This window comes from Bubalus kerabau, chromosome 19 (genome assembly GCF_029407905.1).
Source record: "Bubalus kerabau isolate K-KA32 ecotype Philippines breed swamp buffalo chromosome 19, PCC_UOA_SB_1v2, whole genome shotgun sequence".
Taxonomy (NCBI): domain Eukaryota; kingdom Metazoa; phylum Chordata; class Mammalia; order Artiodactyla; family Bovidae; genus Bubalus; species Bubalus kerabau.
The window spans coordinates 42,408,097-42,424,391 of record NC_073642.1 but is presented as its reverse complement, the minus strand read 5'-3'; the positions used below and the strand labels follow the sequence as shown (position 1 = coordinate 42,424,391).

The window sequence follows — 16,295 nt, the reverse complement described above, 5'->3', positions numbered from 1 at the left end:
TATAACATTACTTTCAAATACGTTAAAAACTAATTCCAGAGCACAGTGTGTTAAATTTCATCATTGTTATCTTCTTACCTGTGTCCCTCCATATGCATGACGTCCTGGAACAGTATCGCACTAAATAATGTTATGGGAGTTTCACTTAAAAGGGTGAACTCTTGAGGGGGAATATGAGCTGAGGAGTCTTTGAGTAAACATATTCTCTCTTAAAAGTTTATAAAATAGGTACTACAAAGAAGAAAGCTAATCATTCATATCCTTTACCTACATTCAACAACTGTTAACATTTTGCCAAGTTTAATTGATTTACAGAGCCATGCGAGTTGCTACTTTATTTCTAAATACTTTATATCTCCTAAAAATAAAGGTATTCCACAGAATAACAATACCTTACATAACGCAAAAATGTTGCAAAGACACTACTCATGGAGACATTTAGAATTTATAAATGACAAAGATCCATAGCCTAAATTAACAAGCGTTTTATTGTGAAAGTTGAAGCCTCAGGAAGCATCTGAATACCATGACAACTGTGATAATATTCTGTTCTCCTTTTTTAGAGAGTAGATAAGTAAAATGGAGTCACAGCATGGCATTTACATGCATAAGCTTGCAGAAAGAAAATTGCGCTAAACTTAGAAAAAATCTGAGTAAAACAGGTAACTGTTAAAAGGTCAGCTCTGGTGGTAGGTTGTTCACTGATGTAGATATATATCAGGCAGGGACTTAAGAACTAAGAAGTGCTGCTGCTGCTAAGTCACTTCAGTCATGTCCGACTCTGTGCAACCCCATAGACAGCAGCCCACCAGGCTCCCCCGTCCCTGGGGATTCTCCAGGCAAGAACACTGGAGTGGGTTGCCATTTCCTTCTCCAATGCGTGAAAGTGAAAAGTGAAGGTGAAGTCGCTCAGTCATGTCCGACTCTTCTCGACCCCATGGACTGCAGCCTACCAGGCTCCTCCGCCCATGGGATTTTCCAGGCAAGAGTACTGGAGTGGGTTGCCATTGCTAGTTAAGATATAAATTTGTTCTACGTTTCAAACCTAAGAAGAAAGAGAAAAAAACGGAACCCTTGTCTTGTTCACAGACTCCAGTATATTGTGGTCCAGAATTTATTCTCTGGAGATACCAGCAATGCAGCAAACTACTTGCTTGTGAGGTGTAATAATTATGCCACCAACTTATTTGTAATATTTAGTTAAAATAATTTTTCATTTTTCTAGAGGCTTTTGGTTCTTAATTACATGAAAGCAAAATCATATTAGAGAAGTACATGTAATTGCATTGATGAGAATCTTCTTTGTTCACTTCATTTGTAGAGTGATGTAAGGGAGAAACAGAAGACTCTTGTGGAACAGCTCCTGTCTTTGCTGAACAGCTCACCAGGGCCTCCTACTCGTAAACTCCTTGCTAAGAATCTAGCCCTTCTTTATAGTATTGGAGACACGTTCTCTGTTTTTGAGACAATCGATAAATGTAATGATCTTATTCGAAGCAAAGATGATTCTCCAAGTTATCTTCCCACTAAACTGTAAGTTAATATTGAAACTGAATATAAGAGATCTTTGTTGTATCATTTTTATAAAGAACTCAAACTTTGCTGTATAGTAGAAATTAGCACAACCTTGTTAATCAACTCTGTTTAGTAAAATAATTTTTTTAAAGAACTAAACTACTTGATAATTATTATAAAAATGAATACAAATTGTTTTCCTCATTTTCTTAAAAATACATAGCTTTTGAAAAGATCTAATATTTTCCCATTGAGAAATAGTTCTTTTAAAAATTTTAGACATGTGAAGCTTAGATTTGAGAATCAAAACCGTCTGATTAATATTTTAGCCGTTGGGTGTTGAAGGAACAAGTATATTAAATTCTTCATGTTTTGGATGTTCTTTTAGTTTATTAGTTCTTAGTAGTGAAGATTAATAGTAAATATATAGAAAAATACTTTTCTAAGATCCTAAAAGAACAACTAAGTTTCTTTCTCCATAGGACTCAGTTCATTTTATCACCTGTTGTTTAGAGAAGGCTATTTACGATGTATGGCTCCACGGTACTAATTTTATAGAAATTTTTTTATTGATTTAATTTTTAGCTTATGATAGAATATGCTTTTCCATAAAATGTTGAGACTTGATGAGAACACTGTTCTTTTTCTTTTAAGACTGTCTTTGATTATCTAACATATGAAGCTCAGTTCTATTAAAAAATTTGGAGGAATGGAATCTTTGGGCTGAGATTTAAATTAGTTGAAGATAGATCTTTTTAACATTCTTATATTGAAAATGTAATCATTTGATACCCCAGTGTCATTCCTTATGACTTAACAGTGGAGTAGATTCTGGGAAATTTATCCTTTAAAAATTTAAGTAGTCATCTTTGCATGTCCTAAGATCCTTTTTTTCCTGTTTTTTCATTCTTGACTGATTTCTAATTGAAATGTCATTTCAGCGCTGCTGTGGTGTGTTTGGGTTCCTTGTACAAGAAGTTGGGTAGAATATTAGGTAACACCTTTACTGATACGGTGGGGAATATTCTCAAAGCCATGAAGAGTGCAGAGGTAAATACAGATTTTATAGTTTCTTGAGCTAATAAAAGAGCCTTATCTGTGACAAGCATACATGGTATATATGTAAATATATCCATAAATGACATATTTTTAGGTAGTGCACCTATGTATTTGTATATTAAATCTTTATTAGAAAAACAATAATGCAGTAAAATTTTGTGTATTCAGATAAATTCCAGTGGACACAAACTAAGGTGTTTCTCTGGCAGACCCGTCCCTGCTCCTCCTGGTTTCACCTTTTCCATCTCATGCTACTTACTAGTGCCAGAGCAAGTGCTTGCCACCAAGGGTCCAGATACGTAATGGGTAACGACCGTCTACCTGATGGATGGATTAGTATTCCACCAGCATCAGCAGGGAGTAAGGAATAAAATCAGGGTAGGAAAGAGTGTGAAGGACATAAGCTTGACTAGGACCTGGATGACCTTTTAATTGCCAGGGGTGAATATATTCTCAGCCTTAGCCTCACTGATATGTTGGTATCATTTACCATTGTGAAACACCCTTTGTCTTTATCAGACTTCTAAGATATACTGTAATTTTTTGCCAACTAAAGTTTTACCAATCACATTTTGAGATTCAAACATTTGTATGTTTGTATATCAAAAATTTTAAATCTGTGGTCCCTCATATTTAAGGATAACTCAGCACCTTTAAATATTAAAAATATTACACTAGTTCTTGTTCTTACATTACTTTGAAGAAGTTTAGAAAATTTGTAAAAATACAAGACTGTCACACACCTTTAACTATTATCGGGATAAAACATGGGAAAATTCAAATATAAAATATGCCAAATTTCAGGAAGAATGTAACTGATTCTAGAACTTTACAGAGAAGTGAAATCCATAATATAAAACTGGTGAGAAAATCAACTCAGCAGATTACTTCTTAGCAGTAGTAGCTTTCACAAAGATTGAAGATGATTAAGGAGGAGAGATTGTTAACATCCATAAACATGGTTTTATTTAAAAGGACGTGTCTGTAAAAATTATTGAAGTGTGTCCATTTTAAACTTTTTTTTTTCTCTTAGCTCCATTGATAAAGCTATACTTTTTAGGGCTCATGGTTAACAGAGAATTATTCTATAAGTCTCAGAAAATTTTAAGTTCTTGCTAAGTATTTTATTGCTCCTCCACTTTATAACCTCTATGATTTAGTTGATTCATCAGTACCACAGTGTTTTGGAAATATCAAAAGGGATTTGCACCTTTGATACACACACATAGTGATAGACAGTGTTTGAAAAAAAAGTTAAGTTTCCCATTAGGACTCATTTTGTTATGTCCACCTGTAATTACTCACTATTATGCCCCTTTGAACAAAAATTAATAACATTACTATGAAAATGATATTGATGTTAGCTTACCTGTAGTAGCCTTAACTTCCTGAGATATACAAACAGGTACTATTTCTTGAGTGTTTACTGTGTGCTAGGCACTATGGTGAATGATTTCCCCATAGGCGCTTATTTACTGGCTCTATGGGATTCATCTTATCCTCATTTTATTTTTATTTATTTATTTTTGGCCATGGTATGTAGCATGTGGGATCTTAGTTCCCGGACCAAGGATTGAACCAGTGCCCCCTACAGTGGAAGCACAGAGTCTTAACCACTGGACCACCAGGGAAGTTCCTTATCCTCATTTTATAGTTGAAGAAATAAGTAAGAACAGCTTAAAGTCACATCGTTGCTAAGGTTCAGAGCCAGGATTCACACCCAGATCTTTTAAAATCTAAATTCAGACTTTAAACTTCTGAGTTAAAATACTCAGGCCAATAAATGATGAAAATATTCTGAACACTTACTGTGTGTCGGGCACTGTTCTAAGTAGTTCAGTTCAGTCACTCAGTCATGTCTGACTCTTTGCGACCTCATGGACTGCAGTACCCCAGGCCTCCCTGTCCATCACCAACTCCTGGGGTTTAATCAAACTCATGTCCATTGAGTTGGTGATGCCATCCAACCATCTCATCCTCTGTCATCCCCTTCTCCTCCTACCTTCAATCTTTACCAGCATCAGCGTCTTTTCAAATGAGTCAGTTCTTCGCATCAGGTGGCCAAAGTATTGGAGTTTCATCTTCAGCATCAGTCCTTCCAATGAATATTCAGGACTGATTTCCTTTAGGATAGACTGGTTGGATCTCCTTGCAGTCCAAGGGACTCTCAAGAGTCTTCTCCAACACCACAGCATCTTCTCCAAAAGCATCAATTCTTCAGCGCTCAGCTTTCTTTATAGTCCAACTCTCACATTTATACATGACTACTGGAAAAACCATAGCTTTGACTAGATGGACCTTTGTTGGCAATGTAATGTCTTTGCTTTTTAATATGCTGTCTAGGTTGGTCATCTTCCAAGGAATAAACATCTTTTAATTTCATGGCGGCAGTCACCATCTGCAGTAATGACATGTAGTAATTCATTTGATCCTCACAACAACCATTTAACAGATAAAGAAACAGATTTGCCCAAAGACATGTAGCTAGTAGGTGGCAGACCATGCACTCTTATCATGTTACCTCATTTATAACAACCATTTATTGAATGCTTAACAACATGCAAGCTTTATGCCTGGTACTTCCATACAATTTCATTTAATCTGCATGTCAACCCTATGAAATTTGTATTATACTGAAGTATAATATATATTAATACAAATAGCACTTTAAAAGAGTAAACACTGGGACTTCCCTGGTGATCCATTGGTTAAGATCTGCCTAGCAGTGCAGGGGACTCAGGTTCGATCCCTGGTCAGGGAACTAACATCCCATATGCTGCAGAGTGGCTAAGCCCTTGTGCCTCAACTGCTGAACCTGTGCCACAATTAGAGCATCCTCGCACCACAATGAAAGATCTGCATGCCATAACAAAGACCTGATGCACCCGAATACATAAGCTTTTTTTTTAAAGGAAGCATAAAAAAAAAATAGTAAACACTATAAAATAGAAATTATTCATGTTTTTTAATGTCAGAATAGGTTGATTAGTTTGTATAAAAATCCTACTGTTTCTCTAATATGTGAGATAAATTTCAGCTCAGAAAAATTTCAGAAAAACAGCTCATGCTGTTTTTCACAGTGAATTTTTATTCCTGATCCTTAAATTTTTTCCTCTTTGATAGTCACAAGGTCGTTATGAGATTATGCTGAGTCTGCAAAACATACTGAATGGACTGGGAGCTGCTGCTACCCCTTGCCACAGGGATGTTTACAAAGCTGCTAGATCTTGCTTAACAGATAGATCCATGGCTGTTCGTTGTGCTGCTGCAAAGGTAAAACAGTCTAATAAGCAGAATTTGTAAAAATTAATATAAAGACAACTTACAGTTCAGTTAATCAGTGAAAACACTAGTAACCGCTACATGATCTCAAAGCTGCTACCTTGGTATTGAGATGAGACTGTCTCATTTTAACATATGAGGAAACCAAGGCTGCAAGGGTTATGTGAATTTCCCAGGGTTCTTAGCAGCACATTTTCAGAAGTGGGGAGGTCAAGTTGTCAGACTCCTAAGTATTCCTTCCATTCCACTGTCCCTCCTCTCTATGGGTGTGTAAAATTTACCTGTAAGGTTTGTGTTGTTTCAAAGTGACCTTTGTTTTTATCATGCTTTCTTAACATAGTGGGTTAGACAGTGTTTATGTTGGAATTAGTCTCACAATTGCTCATAGCCAACAGATAGCTTCTAAAGACATTTTTCATACCCCACTGAATTAGAAATGGGTCTTTGTGGACACATTGCTTTATATATCGTAATTTTTATGGCTTTTAGTAAGTATTCACTTGTCCCTGCAGTCATTATTTAGAGACTTTGGATTTGTGTATTCTTTTTGTTAGCTCTTGGTAGGTTCTTCAACTTATGTATATCTGAACCTGACACTTACATTTTGTTTTTCATTAATTTCTTTTTTTCCCGATTGAATAGTGTCTCCTTGAACTTCAGAATGAGGCCGTCTTTATGTGGAGTACAGACCTGGACAGTGTGGCCACACTATGCTTTAAATCCTTTGAAGGCTCCAATTATGATGTGCGGATTTCAGTTTCAAAACTACTAGGCACGGTGTTGGCTAAAGCCATAATTTCTAAACATCCAGGAGCAGGTAAATTTATGTAATTGTTTTCATAATGTCTTCTATAACTTTTTCCCTGTTGACTTAAACAAACCTACGCAGCATTACTGCTACCCTTTATTACTTCTGAAAAGAGTCAGAATATCATGCAGATTTTAGTTGGAAACATTCAAAGTCCTCAGAGTTCATATTAAAACAATTCAGTGAAAGTTTGAGGAAAAACTTAAATGAACTCTTAAATAAATGTGCTTTGTTCAATCATTGTCTTCCTCTACACCATGGCCCTTTTTTTTTTTGGTTTAAGTTAATTGTGGAGTGTTGCTCAGTAAGAAATAAGATCTGATTCTTGAGAATTTTTTTTTTAAGCAGAGTGCATCTGATTACATACATTTGGTTTGCCATCTTCTAGATTGGTATAAGGGAGCAATGATGTAAATAATTCCAAACAACAGATACTTGAAATTTGCTATATTTGGACTGTTTAGATAAGTTGCCAGGGATTTATGGAATCTTTTAAAGTTACTTCCTGAGAACTTAAAGGTTCATACCTTCATTTCCCTTGTCCATTCATGGTCCCACTTTCCTGACTGACTATTTTATACCTTCATCTTCTATATTACTTTCATTTGATGGCCTATCTTCCATAGGTCCCCCTACTAAATCTACCACCTTCCAGCGTCTATCTACATATGCTCCACTGTTATCAAGACTTTTCCCCTGTTATCAAGATGAATTATCTTCTATTAAAGCCTTATGTTCAATATGTATTAGAGCTCATCCGCTCACCTGCTTGAGGACATAGCTGTAGGAAGTCTCCCCTCTCCTACATCAACTTTTCCCTTTCTGTTGGTTCATTCCCTATAAAACATGCTTTTCTCCCCCCTCTCATCTTTTTTTTTTTCCCCCTCTCATCTTAAAAAAATTTTTTTTTTTTCCTTGTGTCTTCCCAGCCAACTGGAGCCCCATTTCTCTTGCCTTTGCAGCAGAGTTCCTCAGACAGGTTCTTGATACTCAATTTTTAGTTTCTCTCTTCTTTGAAATGCATTTCAGTTAAGATTTTTCCCCAGTTGTCTGTCAAAAGCTATTTTTGTTAAAGTTGTCAATGACCTCCATGTTCATCATTTATTCAATAAATAAACAAGTATTTATTGAGGATTTATACCAGGCCATGAACTATTCTCAGCATGTAAGAGGTGTTACTGAACAGAACAGATTAAAAGCCCCTAACCTTTGCAGCTTTCATTCTAGTTTTTAGTCACGCTAAGCCAGGGGGCAGTTCTCTGCTGTCTTAGTTGACAGCAGCAGTCAGCTTTCAGCAACATTTAACTCAGTTGATCTTCCTCTCATCCTCTTTTCACTTGCCTTTTAAGGCCTCATACTGCCTTGGTTTTCTTTCCTCCTCGGTAGAAATTCCTTTTCAGTCTTTAATGATTCCTTGTCTTCTCAAAGACACCCATTACCTAGTCCTTGATCTTCTCCTTTACGCAGGCTCACTCTAGTGATCCCAGCCAGTCTCTTAGCTTAAATACCATCTATGCATCAGGGTTTCCTGGATTTATGTCTTTAGCCCACACTTCTCTCCTGGACGCTGAACTCTCATACCTACCTGCCTGTGTGACATCTCTGTTTGAATGTCTATTTGATGTTTTGACTTGTCCTAAGTGAATGTTTGATTTCCCCTCCCCCATATGTATACATACATACCTCTTCTCCTTGAAGTTGCAGTCTTGCTAATCTAAGTTGATGGCAGCTTCATCCATGCAGGTGTTCAAGCAGCAATTTGGAAAGTCACCTTGAATCGTCTCTCTCATACTCAATACCTATTCTACTTATCAATATTAAAACTATCTAGACTTGGGGCTCCATGGAGAAGTGGCTCATATGGTTGGGGCAGTGACAGTCTGAGAATGAGCCTGGGACATCTTGTTGTGCCAAAAAAATAAAGGACATCCAATGGCCAGCTTTCTGAAGACACTTCCTCTGGTCAAATCCAAGACTATATTAGAATTAATAATGCTAGAAATAGATATAACATGTTAAATAAAAAAGGAATCTACGAGTCCATAATGAAAATAAGTAAATAAAGGAGAAGGGAAAGGTCTATTTTTACAGTTGAATACCAACCAAAAAATTTAGAAGTAATGAATGTTAGATAATGACCTTTTGCAGTCATTATAGGAACAGTTCATGCAGAAAAGAGTCTTCAGTGCATTCTGAAATGGGTTAGAGTTTATTTATACTGTCTTAAAGTATCACTGGAGAAGGCAATGGCACCCCACTCCAGTACTCTTGCCTGGAAAATCCCATGGACGGAGGAGCCTGGTAGGCTGCAGTCCATGGGGTCGCTAAGAGTCGGACGCGACTGAGCGACTTCACTTTCACTTTCCACTTTCATGCACTGGAGAAGGAAATGGCAACCCAATCTAGTGTTCTTGCCTGGAGAATCCCATGGACGGAGAAGCCTGGTAGGCTGCAGTCCATGGGGTCGCACAGTTGGACACGACTGAAGTGACTTAGTAGCAGCAGCAGCAAAGTATCATTACACAGGTGGCATAGTGATAATAATGGTATTTTACAGTCATTGAGATTGACAGACACCTGATTCATTTATTCAAAGATAATACCACCAATATAGGGACAGACTGACATCAAACCTGACATTCTTTCTGATATTATGTGTCGAGAAATCTTACAGCATTACTTATGCAATTGAGAGCTTTTCTGTAACTACAACTAGCCATATATGTGGGCTTCAAAAATGAGAAAGTGATAAGGAACATATGGAAGCTAGGAGAAGGGTACATGAGAATTTATTTTACTCTTGCAGCTTTTTTGTGATTTTGAAATTTTTTCTAATAAAAAAATTTAAAACTATATAAATATGTATACCAAGACTCCTGTTGTAACTACCTTGATCTAGCCTGTTATAAGCTACCATCACCTCTTGGTTGTATCACTAAAACCTCCCAATGTTTTGGTTTTTTCTACTTCCACCTTTGCCCCTCTATAGTCTTCTCTCAGCACAGAAGCAAAGTGACAGATGCTGTTACTGCTTTGCTTGAGGGTCTCCACTGGCACCTCACTTTACTCACATCATCATTATAATGATTGACAAGGTCCTATATCTTTTGCTCTTGCACCATCCTCACACCCTGGCCTGTCTCCTACCAGAGAACTCACTGCACATAAAAGATATCTGCTTTATTTTTTGTGTGGCTTTTAATCACTGTCTGACATAACTATTAATAGACACTTTGTCATTTGTTATATTTATTCTTGTCTCTCCTTTCTAGAATTTATGATCTGTGAGGACATGGATTTTGTACTGTTCACTAATGTTTCTTTCCATGTACCAGTATAGATTTTCATCTGTGTCATCTTTAGGCTGAGAAATTTAGTTTTCTGAATGATCTTAGTTTTCTGAATGTTGACTTGGATTAACATAAGTTTATTTTGCCACTGCCTGTGACTTATGTTGGTAATGAGGATCAGAGCTTGTGACCATCATTTTTTCAGAAGAATGAAAGGGTGAAAATGTTTTTTTTTTTTTTTCTTTTTTTTAAAAGGAGATACTCAAAGGGAGAAACGCAACTGTGTCATACTGCAGACAAACTTAAACCATTCTGCCTAGCTAGCCTCTTAATTATTGCAGCCTAAGGATTGACTGAGAAGTTTTAGTAAATACCAGCTTTGATTTCTTTAGAGACTGAGGATGTAACAAAAGTTGTACTTACAATTGAGAATTTTTAAAAAACATGGTGTGGTTACTTTATATAAGTTTCATTAAGAGTTGTAGAGCATTTAGAAAGGTAAAATTATGATTTTGGCCTTTTTAGTATTTCAAAAGACTTTTCCAAGTGTTGTATAGTGTTTTCTATTTATTTATTTATTTGACTGTGCCAGGTCTTAGTTGCGGCATGTGAGATCTAGTTCCCTAACCAGGGATTGAACTTGGACCGCCTGCACTGGGAGCATGGAGTCTTAGTCACTGGACCACCGGAGAAGTCCCTGTAGCATTTTCACTCTTGGAGAACTAGGGCAGTTTATTTATGTTTCCCCTTGTTTTAGAAGACTGTTAGCATTTTAACTTGAGGGCAAGAGAGCAGTAGGTCATAATCTCAAAGTGACATAGACTTTAAGGTGTCATTGACTTGATACATCAGAGTCCATTATGATTTGTTGTCTGAACACTTTTGTGACTTTATGTGTTACTGTGTGTAATGTCCTGTAAATTCTGCCTTTTGTTTGGATTTTTAGTTTTATTTTTCTTTCTGTTAACATGCTGTTCAAGATTATGTATTAAAATTTAGTCTGTAAAACAAAATTACATGTTTTGTTTTGTTCTTTGTTATAGCAGCCTCACGTCAGAGCATTCGCAGAGTATCACTGGAGGAAGTTCTGGAATTACTAGGAACAGGGTTTCTACGTGGAAGTTCAGGATTTCTTCGAGCCAGTGGAGATATGCTGAAAGGAACCAGTTCAGTCAGTAGGGATGTTCGAGTTGGAGTTACTCAGGTTAGAATCACAAACCAGTATCTAAATGTAATTCTCACCTGCCCGTGATGAAAGTTTTAGTATCTGACTCCAGGCAGAAGTGATACTGTGCCAGGTCATCACTTATGCTCTAATGTTTATAAATAGATGTGGTGAGGCCAAATACTTTATAAAAAAGCTAGATTATAAGTAAAAGAAGCCTGTTTATACAAAGCCAGCTAAATAAGCTATTGCAATGTATTTTCAGTTTGTAATAATGGGAGATGTTTATTTCCTTTGAAAGGTAAACATTTTTTTGTTTCCAGGCGTTGGGCTTCCATGTGTCTTGTGTTTTCACATGTTTTCCATTGTGTTTTTGTGTGCTTATAGAGTTCAGATTTAAGCTGTTAGGTACATAATATTCAGCGTGGGCAATATTATATTTCTATCTTATATGGTTTCTACTTTTAAATAAAGATTACAGAATTGTAATTTCCTTAAGAGCTTAAATTCTTGGTCCTAAACAAAACTTAAAAAGCTAAACCTTGGGAAAAGAGTCTTTGAATAAGAGAATATAGAGGTCTTTGCATTCTTTCTTTGAATTTTCTTATTTTCTAGATGCCATTGTGGGTCTAAGCAAACACACACATATGTATTTTTTTAATTCACATATAATCCTCATTGTTTTATACTGTATGATATTAGAGTTCATGAAAATATAAAATGTCCCAGCATAACTGTAAACTGTTTTTAAAAAACAGATTACATGAGATAACTACTCTCTGTATCTCTAGAGTAAGGCAAACCATTAGCATTCATGAAAAGAAAGAATAGTGATTCATCACTATAAACTTTCTTTTCCGTTTTCTAGAACTGAATTCTCTTAGAGTTAAGGTATTAGACCATAGTTAATTCTTACATTGTGTTTATTTGTTTGATTTGGATTTTCTTCTTCAGAATGTTAAAGAGCTTGAATGCTTTGTTCGGAAAAGTCATAGGCACGTTTTACTGATTAGCTAGCTACGCTGGCTGTCCTGAAACCTTGCAAGTCTGACCAAAATAAAACACAGGCAGCATAAATGAAATCTCAGTTGAAAGACTAGGTACTTCAATTTTGGCTTAACAAGCAAAACATTGTACAATATTTATATAGCTAAAGTGGCTACACAAATGAGGAAAAACTAAAAAATATTAATAAATTCTGCATATTTCATGGAAGATAAGACATTAATATAGAATTGAAATTATTTCATTTTGAAGATAAAACTCATTTCTATTTTTTAGGCTTATGTGGTGTTTATTTCAACACTAGGAGGAGCATGGCTAGAGAAAAATTTTGCTGCTTTTCTTTCTCATATCCTAAGCCTGGTTTCACAGTCACACCCTAAGGCCACCCAAACTCAGATTGATGCTGTCTGCAGTCGCCGTTGTGTTTCATTCATCCTTCGAGCTACTGTTGGAGGCCTTCTTGGAGAAAAGGCTCAAATTGCTGCTGCTAAGGATATTTGCCAGGCTATCTGGAAGTTAAAGAAAGTTATGGGTATGGATCTTCTAAGACAGTCTCTTTTAAAACAGTGCTAAAGAAATTGTCCCTTTGAAAAGCTGGACTGGTATATAATTATGTTAATACAAAAGAAGCTACTTTTATAATACAGGTCAGTTTTTTCAGAGTAGAGCAGTCTATGATAGATGAGACATAAATTATCTAACTTGATAAGAACTGTTATATAGATGTCCTGATCTTAGAGGGTGGTGGTTAATAGTTCCTTAGAATTCATAGTCTTTCTATACAAGTTAAGATACATTCTCTTTAAAACAGGTAGTTCATCTCAGTTCTTCTACTGTCCGAAGTCCACTCTGCTTATGGAGTTCTCCCTTTCAGGGCCACTTGCTAGAAGAGTGATAAGGCATCTATAATCAGCTTGCTTGAACTAAATTGGTTATATTAGTTCAGTTCTTTCTCTGTAGATGCAAGTCTCATTTTAGTATTTTAGTTACTGCCTCAAGGATTTCATATATATCATGTGGAGGTATTCTTTACCTTTATATGTTTTTACTCCTACTACCTATTGCCTGTAATACATTTTAATAAAACAGTGATGCCTAGTTAATTTTCCTGTTTCTATCAGATGCTGTAATGAGTGATGGTAATTTGGAAACCCGGCTTGGCTCTGCAGAGGTAGCTGCCAGCCAGCATATGCTGGTGTGTGCTTTACAAGAACTCGGGAATCTCGTCCACGGCCTCGGCACCACAGCTGCGCCGTTGTTACAGGACTCAAGTGCAGGTATCGGTTGCTTGTGACTAGTCTGAATCCTTTGTTTTCACTTTTCCTTTTAGACAACTTCTCTCTGAGAAAGAAAAGCTCCTTCGTATCGCTCATTTATTATAGATTTATTAGGGTCATTTTCCGAAATACGTATAATCAAGATTATATAAAATATGTATATATTTGATTTTTTTTTTTCTTTTAGCTTTTGTAGCTAAAGGTTGTTCTCTAGGTCTCTTCTTTACTCTTAACCCCCTTTCTGGAGAAATTTATGATAACATGGAAAAATGGAGAAGTAATCCTGAACTTACATCTTTCATCTGCAGTGAAAGTATTAGTTTCTATATGGTACATGTAATTTACCTCCTCAAAGGTCTTCTAAGCATTCTGTTTCCTTTCTCTTTGAAAATTATTGAGAGATAATTCACATACTATAACATTCACCGGTTTAAAGTTCACAGTTCAGTGGTTTTGGCATACTCACAAAGTGGTACAAACACCACCACTGTCTAATTCCAGAATGTTTTCATCACCCCAAGAAGTCCTAAATGACCCATTAGCAGTCATTTCGCATTTCCTCTCCTACAGCCCTGATAACCACTAATCTATTTTCTGTCTCTGGATTTGTCTGTTCTGGACGAGATTTAATATAAATAGAATCATATAGCATGTGGCCTTTCGTGACAGGCTTCTGTTGTGTAATTACTATTTAAAATCATCTTTAATGGCTTTTGTCCTTTGACTGTGATACACAATTCCTGCTGGCTAGAGCTTACATTATATTTGGTTTGTATGCAATTTATTGTAGGGCATATATTGGTAAGGTAGCAGTCGACATGAACTGTTACACGTTATGATGAAGGTATATGTTGAACTGTAGCAGTACAGACTTTCTCGTTACTGGTGGTAGCATTTGCATTTCATTGTCTTCATAGTGGTTTAGTAGCCTTCTGGGACCTAGTGAAGCCTTGATTTTGTTCAGCATTTTGTTCTCAGGTAAGAGCAATATGGTGGATAGGGAGAATACTGATTATATAGATAAATATGCCAGAAAGCACTTAAAAGAAAAGGAGGCTGACCTGAGATGTGACATTTCTTCTCAACATGTTTTTGTTATTAATTTCTAGTACCCCATTAATGTTCTCAGATCAAGTAAGCAGAACATTGGCTTGTTTAGGAAATAAAACTTTCCTTTGTCTACTGACTTAATTTAAGCCAATTTTCATGTGATATATTAGTAGAAGTAATTCTTAGGTACAAAAAATTATAATTATGTATCACTTAATTTTTACAATTCTGATTGGCTGTTGATAAAGATAATATATTTTAAATCCATGTGGCCGCTTACTCTTTTGGCTGTTTGTTGACATCTTTATTTCTGTAGCTGAGTCATTGTTTATTCCATCCCTGCAGGCATCCTTGACAATGTCATTTCAGTTACTCTTCATCCTAGCATTTCCGTTCGACTAGCAGCCGCGTGGTGTCTACACTGCGTTGCCGTGGCACTACCTTCCTACCTGACGCCACTCTTAGATCGTTGCCTCGAAAGGCTTACTGTGCTTAAGTCTTCACCTGAAGCAGTGACTGGCTTTAGTTTTGCTGTGGCAGCTCTGCTTGGAGCCGTGAAACATTGTCCTCTAGGAATTCCTCATGGAAAGGGCAAGGTAACGACTTCATTCTTCACGTATGATAGTGACATTTCAAGCGTTTCCTAAAACCATCATTGTCTTCCTGTGTGTCACCCGGTAAGAGCCATTCAAGACAGGTTTCTGAGCTATCAGCTACAGTACTGCTTACTGTTAAGTATCATTAATGTAATAACTGTGAAAAATGAAGGGATGGTTAAAAATATCATATCCACACTTAAACAGGAGTTGGTTTTAGTGCCTTTTGTTAAAAATACCTCCAGTTAGTAAGATACTTTTTTCCTGAAGACTTTTTTCTTTTTTTTGGTTATATATTCAGCTCTGCCATTCCTTTCTCCAGGGTATCTTCCTGACGAAGGGGTCAAACCTGGGTCTCCCTCATTGCAGGCATTCTTTACCATCTCAGCCACCAGAGAAGCCCATATGTACTCTACAAGTATACATTATCCATAAATGTGAAATATCCTATTTCTCCCTTCTTTTATTTTAAAACAATATTTCTTAGACTTTTAAAATATAACATTTTAAATTAATCTCACTTTACTGTGAAACTGCTTTATTGTGAAATTATTGAATACTTTCAACTATGGTTATATAGTATACTACCTCTGGAAAGACTGTTATCAGCCACAGTAGTGTGCAGAATTTTAAAATGAGTTTCCTGTAATCAAATTTTCTTTAAACTAAAAGTCAATTCAAATTTTAGACAGCTTGAACAGTTGTACAGTGTTTTCATGTAAGCTCTACAAAGAATTACAGGGTTGCTGTATACAGAATTAGAGTTGCTGTGTACAGTCTAATATACCAGTGTTTATCCCGGGAACCTTACGTTTTCTTCATTTCCTTTATGACATTGTCCTATGGTACAGTGTATGTGAATGATTATCTTTTATCATGTACTTTTATTATGTGTAAGAATTAATTTTTCAAGAGATTGTTATTATTAGTTGCTATCATTTGTCAAGTTACCTATAAACTGATATACTTGTTTTTACCTTTTTCTTCTATACATCAATAGATTATTATGGCATTAGCAGAGGATTTGCTGTGTTCTGCTGCTCAGAACAGTCGCCTTTCAGCTCAGCGCACACAGGCTGGATGGCTGTTGATTGCTGCGCTGATGACCTTAGGTAACGGTTTTGTGGAGGGCTTATAAAACTACAAACTACGTGGTGTTTTCTGAATATAAATATTCTAATGTATGACATGATAAGACTAACTTAAAGTTGGATATATACCAGAATTTAAATATTCATATAAAAATTT

At 36.2% G+C, this 16,295-nt stretch overlaps 1 protein-coding gene across 8 annotated transcripts in view; it reads left to right on the top strand.

The window, feature by feature from the left end:
- Positions 1-16,295, top strand: part of HEATR5A (HEAT repeat containing 5A) — a 105,278-nt gene that overhangs the window by 15,358 nt on the left and 73,625 nt on the right. For 7 of the 8 annotated variants that reach the window (XM_055556093.1, XM_055556090.1, XM_055556097.1 and 4 more), the window contains 9 exons: positions 1,322-1,533; positions 2,457-2,565; positions 5,698-5,847; positions 6,499-6,673; positions 10,998-11,158; positions 12,401-12,656; positions 13,246-13,401; positions 14,797-15,047; positions 16,048-16,159. In XM_055556093.1, coding sequence (XP_055412068.1) covers positions 1,322-1,533; positions 2,457-2,565; positions 5,698-5,847; positions 6,499-6,673; positions 10,998-11,158; positions 12,401-12,656; positions 13,246-13,401; positions 14,797-15,047; positions 16,048-16,159 — 1,582 coding nt within the window. The remainder of the gene's footprint in view (positions 1-1,321; positions 1,534-2,456; positions 2,566-5,697; positions 5,848-6,498; positions 6,674-10,997; positions 11,159-12,400; positions 12,657-13,245; positions 13,402-14,796; positions 15,048-16,047; positions 16,160-16,295) is intronic. The other variant, XM_055556096.1, reaches the window with a different exon arrangement.